The 7,705-nt window shown below is 45.0% G+C and overlaps 1 protein-coding gene across 1 annotated transcript in view; it reads right to left on the bottom strand.

Moving 5' to 3' along the window:
* Msh5 (mutS homolog 5) overlaps positions 1-7,705 on the bottom strand; it is a 17,797-nt gene that overhangs the window by 7,862 nt on the left and 2,230 nt on the right. Inside the window, exons 5-11 of the mRNA XM_029471594.1 lie at positions 7,350-7,471; positions 7,058-7,167; positions 6,750-6,785; positions 5,337-5,419; positions 4,713-4,758; positions 2,404-2,542; positions 1,620-1,682 (exon numbers count right to left, since the gene is read on the bottom strand). Coding sequence (XP_029327454.1) covers positions 1,620-1,682; positions 2,404-2,542; positions 4,713-4,758; positions 5,337-5,419; positions 6,750-6,785; positions 7,058-7,167; positions 7,350-7,471 — 599 coding nt within the window. The remainder of the gene's footprint in view (positions 1-1,619; positions 1,683-2,403; positions 2,543-4,712; positions 4,759-5,336; positions 5,420-6,749; positions 6,786-7,057; positions 7,168-7,349; positions 7,472-7,705) is intronic.

A 7,705-nucleotide genomic window follows, 5' to 3' on the forward strand; every position in this document is an offset into this window, starting at 1 on the left:
TGTGGAAGTGTGAGCTGAATAAACCCTTTCCTCCCCAACTTGATTCTTGGTCATGATGTTTGTGCAGGAATAGAAACCCTGACTAAGACAGTGACCATGGGGCTTTGTTCACTCCTTTGCTTACTGATCTCCTTGTGTGATCTCCTTGTTTACTACTTCTCTCCATTACTTTGAGCTCTAAGAACTGCCCATGTGTTTTGGATGTACCTAGAATGATAGCAAAGCAGGCTGGAGAGACATAAACCCGCTTCAGCCTCAGTGCAGGCTGGAGTCTTGTAATTTTGTCTGTTTTTCATTTTTCTTTTTTCAATCCTCACTCCCTCCCTTTTGAGACCTTGTTGACTGACTGAGCTGGCTTGGTCACTGCTGTCTGAGGACTGGGATGTGGAGTTCTAAGTTACATGTCTGACTGGATGCCGCCATGCTCCTACCCCAATAATGGACAGAACCTCTGAACTGTAAGCCAGGCCCATTTAAATGTTTTTCTTTTAAAAGTTGCTGTGGTCGTGGTGTCTCCTCACAGCAATAGAACAGTGTCTAAAACATAAAATGAAAAATTTAACTTTGCTTTATAATTATGTAAAAAACATTTGCAATCATATCAACCCAGAGAAGTTAAACATGGACACGTTGCACAAACAGAGGCAAACACTCCTATATATCAAATAAAGCTTTACAAATTAAAAAGAAGCCAGGTTGAGCTGGGTGTGGTTGCACATGCCTTTGGTCCCAGCATGTAGGAGGCAGACAGATCTCTGTGAGGTCTGTGAAGTCAAGGACACAGGCTAGCCTACAAATAGAGTCCAGGATAGCCAGAGCTACACAGAGAAACATTTTCTCAAAAAAAAAAAAAAAAAAAAAAACTAGATAGGTGGATGGATGGGTGTATGGTAGGTGGATAGATAGGTGGGTGGATGGATGGACAGATAGACAGACTGACTGATGGATAGATAGATAGATAGATAGATAGATAAAGTAAATAAGTAAATAAAAATAAATAAAAAGCTAGCCATGGTGGCTCACTCCTTTAATCCCAGTACTCGGGAGGCAGAGGCAGGCGGATTTCTGAGTTTGAGGCCAGCCTGGTCTACAGAGCGGGTTCCAAGATAGCTAGGACTACACAGAGAAACCTTGTCTCTAAAACCCCTAAAATAAATAAATAAAAAGCAAGCAGGCAAGGAAGACAGGTGAGTGGACCAACATGGGGTGGGGGCGGACCTCATGGTTCTGATATTGAGTCGCAGCATCAGTACCAATTCTGTGATGGTCACAATGAAGTGTTTATGGCTAGAGTAATCTAATGGCTGGAGATGAAGAGACTGTCATGAGCCAAAGGGTTGAAGCTGAATGTGTGACTAAAAGAGGAGTAATTGCACTATTTACCTGCAAATATTTTGGCTATTTCTGCAACACAGAGTTTAAAGGAACCATCAGTGAGTAAAGTGTGGCATGGTGTCCCAAGAGAAGAAGGTCTAGACACGGGCCACGAAGGCTTGACTTGAACTTCTGATCTAAAAAGGGAAGCCTGTAATCCCAGAACTCAGGCGTAGGGGCAGGGAGATACTAAGAGTGAGGCTCTCCTAGGCTATATCTTGATGCCAACAAAACAGCGGCCTTACCTTGTAGAGGACCTGCCAGTCACTGACCTTGGTGTGGGACAACTTCATGCGTTTCAGAATCAGCTATAAGCATACAAGAGACAGCTATGGTTTGTCATTTGACATCTGATGCCCCTCAAGGCATTATCCTCCAGGTGGGAGAGATGGTCTTTCAGAGGACCAAGGTTTGTTTCCCAGCACCCACAACAGGGGGTTCACAACCACCCATAACTCTAGCTTTAGATGATTCACCATCCTGTTCTGGACTCTAGTCACCCACACTCACATGGGTGTACTCCACACAGACACACCTAATTTCTGTTTTGTTTTGTTTGAGAAGGTTCCATTAGGTAGCCCTATATGAACTAGAACTCACTATATAGACAAGGCTGGCTTCAAACTCACAGGCCTGGCTATAGATGCATATAATTGAAAATAAAATAAATATTGGGCTGGGTGTGGTGGTGCATGCCTTTCATCTCAGCACTCCAGAGGCAGGTGGATCTCTGAGTTCAAGGCCAGCCTGGTCTATATAGCAAGTTCTAGAATAGCCAGAGCTACATAGTGAGACCCTGTCTCAAAACCAAACATCCAGGTGTGGTTGTACACAGCTTTACTCCCAGTACTCAGGAGGCAGAGGCAGGTAGAGCTCTGTGAGTTCTAGGCCATACATGGGTACATAGTGAGACCCTAACCCAAATCAAAAACAAAACCCAACCAAACAAAATTTTAATAAAACAAGCTGCCTAAGTTTTTCTATAAGCCATCACTCTTATTCCCGCCCTGATCTCTGCCCTGGGCTCACAGGCACATTCTTGATGTGGCTTAGGAGTCGGTGCAGCATCTGGGCCATGTCCAGGTTCTGAGGCATCAGGAAGAACTGAATGACATCCAGACGGGAATTGAGCTCCCTCAGCTCCCGGGTCGGACGTGTAAACCACAGCCTGGAGGGCAAGGGTTGGGATGGGAAGGTTACAAGTCACGTCTTCTCTCATCTTGACTTTGCTTGGGGAGCGTGGTACTGTATACCTGCAGCACACAATGGGAAAGAACTAACTGGCAAGTGCAGGCCCCGTGTATATGGGCTCGTTTATAAGTGCATTTTGAAAACTGCCGGAGTAGTCACCATGACTGTGTCTATACTGAGATTGTGTGCCGCTCCATGTGGAAATGTGGTGGAGCGTGTCAGTGTTTTAGAGGGGAACAGTGTGTTGTGGTATTTGTGTGCCAACACTGCAGCTCTCTGCAGCTGAGTGGGAGATGGTGAGTCAATATGAGTTTGCTATCTGTGTGTAGCCGCCACAGTATCTCAAGGAAACAGCATAGACAAAGTATCATCTTTCCATACTCTTTCTGCATAAATGCATGTAACTAATTTTCATCCTCACCTCCCCCCCAGACTCCTTCTATGCTTCCTTCTTTTGGCAAAGTTTAGGGCTGTGTCAAGGCTTACTCACTACCTAAGCAACAAACTACTGAGACACACCCCCAGCCTGCAATTTTTTTTTTTTTTTTTGAGACAGGGTTTCACATCGTTCAGACTGTTCTCAAAGTTGCCATATCAAGGCTGACCTAGAACTCCTGCTCCTCTAGCTTCCATTTCCTAGAATCTGCTCGAATTACAGGTGTTTGCCATAGGCCTCTTTCCAGCCTGCTGTTCTCTGTGTGTTGTATGTATTGTGCATATGTGGACACAGATGTCATGGCACTGGTGGAGATAACTCTGTGGAGTTGGTTCTGTCCGGCCTTTATGTGGGCTCAGGTTGCTAGGCCTGTGCAGAAAGCACTTTTACCTGTGGAGTTGGCCCATCAGCCCCTAGCCTACAATTCCTTCTTTTTCTTTTCTTAGTTCCTTAATTCTCTCTTGCTTTTTGTAAAGGTGTGCGTGTGTGTGTGTGTGCGTGTGTGTGTATGCGTGTATGCATGTGCCATATGCAGAAGATGGAGGACAACTTGTATGACTTGGTTTTCTTCTTCTTCCATCATGAGTTCTGGGACTCAAACTCAAGGTCATCAGGTTTAGTGGCATGTGCCTCTATTCACTGAGCTATCTCACTACACGCCAATCTACTCAGCTTACAATTCTATTCTGTTTTGGTTTTGGTTGTTTTGAGACAAGGTCTCACTATGTAGCCTTGGCTGACCTGGAACTCATAGAGATCTGCCTGCCTCTGACTCCGATGGGATTAAACACATGGTGGCCATGCCCAATTCATCTTACAACACTTTTTAAAAAAATAATTATTTATTTTATGTATATAAGTATATCGTAGTTGTATTCAGACACACCAGAGAGGGCAACAGATTCCATTACAGATGGTTGTGAGCCACTATGTGGTTGCTAGGAATTGAACTCAGGACCTCTGGAAGAACAGTCAGTGTTCCTAACCACTGAGCAATCTCTCTTACAACTCTTTTTGTTGTTGTTGTTGTTGTTTTGTTTTGTTTTTCAAGACAGGGTTTCTTTGTGTAGCCCTGGCTGTCCTGGAACTCACTCTGTAGACCAGGCTGGCCTCGAACTCAGAAATCCGCCTGCCTCTGCCTCCCAAGTGCTGGGATTAAAGGCATGCGCCACCAATCCAGGCTTCTCTTACAACTCTTAATAATGGTCATCCCTTAGTAGAGAAAGTTGATTTGACCCTCAAATATGAGACTAAATTTTGACAGGGGTGGTCAGAACACAGGGTCTATCTAGTAGAAAAGGACTTACAAGGAGTTTGAGGATGAGATTCTGAAAATTAAAACGGAGGTAGACAGAGGTGCCATGATCAGTTTAATTGTCAACTAGACAGTCTAGAACTACTCTGAGAATACTCTGAGGGATTATCTTAATCACATTCTTTGATGTGAGAGAACCCACCCACCATAAGCAACATCATTCCCTGAGCTTGAGAACCTAGACTGAATAAAAAGGAGAAAGCTCGTTATCCACAGGGGTGTTTGCAGCTGTGCTGACAACATAAAATGAAGACTATCCTAGCTACTCCACTAGGTTCTAGATGGGCAGTTGGTATTTCTAGCACTGCTAATTGAAAGAGTGTTTTGTAGACTGCTATGATAGGCCTCAATACTCAGTGTGTATTTGTTTATAAACCCATATCTGAGGCCACTCACCTGAGCAGCTTCTGTCCCCACTTACAGCGGCATCTGTTGAGGATTCCTGTGGGGTATGCATAGGGAGTGAACTGGTTACAAAGTAGGCTGGTCTGGAGGCCCAGATACAGAACGCAAAAGCAGCCAAATTAGTGCCTAGCTACAAATTGGATTATCATGTGAGGGTAGGAAAAGGGATGGACACTCAGTCAGGAAAATATATAAACGGGCATAGCCACAACTCACAAAAGCCCATCACAATATCTAAAACTAAAGCATAATCCAGTGAGAAGCTAGACACTTGGAGTCGCATCCCTAATATACTCTAAAGCCAGAAGAACCAGATAAAAACTATATGAAGCAGTTCTAAAACTCCTCAGTGGACACATTCATACAAAGCCAGGGACTGAACACAGTATTGTTAAGGTCACAGCTGACAAGCAAATTACACTATATGGCTAGAAGTCTATGACAAGCTTGAGTCAGGTGGGCACAGAGACTGAGATACCTGGGCTGGTGTGGAAAGGCCATCTGGCAATGTCAGTAAGCCAGAAGAGAGAGCGTGCGCCCCTGCACATGGCTATAGAGTCAATTGCTTTTCTAGCATGTTTTCAGAGTGTGGGGTGAGCAACAGGCCACACCTACCAAAAAGGCTGAGCCCCTCCTTCAGCCCGCTGGCTACTTTGTACACCGAGGGGTGAGACTCACTCTTGAAAATCTGTAGAACGCTGTCACAGAGAAATGGAGGAGCCTGAATTTCTATACATCCCACATGTGGTATATGCATGCATGTACATATTTGTTTTTGAAACAGGATCTCTCTAGGTAGCCCTGGCTATCCTGGAACTCACTATGTAGACGAGGCTGGTCTCAAATGCATAGAAATCCCACTGCCTCTGCCTCTCAGTGCTGGGATTAAAGGTGAGTCACCACACTTGCCCATGTGCACATATTTGTATGCAGGTGAACATGCTCCTGCACATATATGCAGAGGCTTTGTTCTCTCCGTCTTGTTCTCTTTTAAGACAAGGTCTCTCATTGAACCCGGAATTCCCCATTTTCTTTGGCTAAGCTGGCAGCCAGTAAAACCTAGCAGTCCTGTCTCCACCCATGCCAGCACCAAGACTGCAGGCGCACAAACCACAATGAGTGGCTTTTTATGCAAATGCTTAGAATACAAACTCAGATCCTCAAACTTGTGTAGCAAGAGCTTTTACTCACTGAACCATGTTCCCATATATACTGTAATGGATTTTTTTTTTATAATAAAGGGAGTTGAGAACTAAGAATAGAAATGTGATTTAAGTTAATAATAAGCTTTTTATTTCATGCCTAGCAACAATAATCTCGATGTGTGGTTTATTACTCACTTCTGTTTGCCTTAGCTTCTCCCCTTAGGAAAGGAAATAAAAGCCAGGTATGGTGGCTCACACCAGTAACCCAAACACTCAGAAAGCAGAGGCAGGCAGGGAGTTTGAGGCCAGTTGGTCTAGATAGTGGGTTCCAGAACAGCCAGGGTTACATGGAGAGACCCTGTCTNAAAAAAAAAAAAAAAAAAAGAGGAAAAAAGAAAAAGAAAAAGAAAGGAAGGAAGGAAGGAAAGAAAAGGGTGGGTTGAAGTTGTCAAGAGCAGGGTACTTGGGCTGGAGCGATGGCTCAATGGTTAAGAACACTGATTGATCTTTCAGAGGTCCTGAGTTCAATTCCCAGCAACCGCATGGTGGTTCACAACCATCTGTAATGAGATCTGGCGCCCTCTTCTGGTGTGTCTGAAGACAGTGATGGTGTACTCACATACATGAAATAAATAACTCTTTAAAAAAAAAATAGGGGGTGGGGTGCTTGTCTAGCAAGCACCAGTCCCTCAGTTAATTCAAAGTTGCAAAGAGGAAGGACGGTGATTCGTCTGTGCCCCTTCCTTTCCTTTACCCTCATCCACACAATCACCCTTTTCTTTCCTTCAAGCCCCAGGATTAAAGAAGCCAGAGCCTCAGTAGGATTATTAGAGCCTTAAACTTGTCCTTTGTTTCTGCAGGCAGCAGCTTGTCTCCACCTCACCTGTAAGTGTCTTGATCTATGCTCACCAGATGGGTCCTAAGAACAGAAAAAGCCTTAAGAACGGTGTCTGAGGCATGAGGAGTCACTACTAAACTACTCCCCTCTCCCAATACCTCTCCAAGCAATCCAATCTTTCTGGTTCTCCTGTGCCAGAGCACTCTTCAACCATTGCCCTTCATCTGTACACACACAGACACACACACTCACACAGAGAAATACACACACACACACACACACACACACACACCCTTTCTTCTTAGACCTCCCAGTCCTCTTTACTTTGGTTGAGGTTTGCATGAGTCACCTACAATACAAACTTCTTAAATCCCAGGATAGGGACACCAACATTATAATCTTCCAGTTCAACCCCAATTCTTCTTCGACTCAGGAACTTGAGCAGTCCTCCAAGTGCCCGGACCTGGGAGGGGATCAGCAGTGAAGCTGGATGAAGCCTAGTGTTCCAGAAGCTAGACAACACTAATGTCAGGAAAACCGTAATTTTTACAGGGCTGGGCAGTCCAGTCAGAATTCTGCCCTATGGCTGGGAGCTCACGCCTTTCCCCAGCTGCATCCTAGCCCTCACCCCATGACCCAGCTCACCGTGAGGACACAGTCAAAGGGAATAATGGAGGAGAGGAAAAGGATTTTCTCAGTAGCAGTCATGGAGTCTGAGATGAAGGAGTAGTTTCCGGAAAGGAGACGCTGTTTGCTTATCTCTGGACCTATTTGGGGAGTAAAAGGTCTCAGAGGTCCATTCTCTTGCCCCAGTTTAACAATAAGAACAAATCCGACCATATGGCTTGTCCAAGGCCATAAAGGTGGTTAAGGATAGCTAAAGCAAGAATCAAAACATAGCCGGGCGGTGGTGGCGCACGCCTTTAATCCCAGCACTTGGGAGGCAGAGGCAGGCGGATTTCTGAGTTCGAGGCCAGCCTGGTCTACAAAGTGAGTTCCAG

Source organism: Mus caroli, chromosome 17, assembly GCF_900094665.2.
Source record: "Mus caroli chromosome 17, CAROLI_EIJ_v1.1, whole genome shotgun sequence".
NCBI classification, from domain to species: Eukaryota; Metazoa; Chordata; class Mammalia; order Rodentia; family Muridae; genus Mus; species Mus caroli.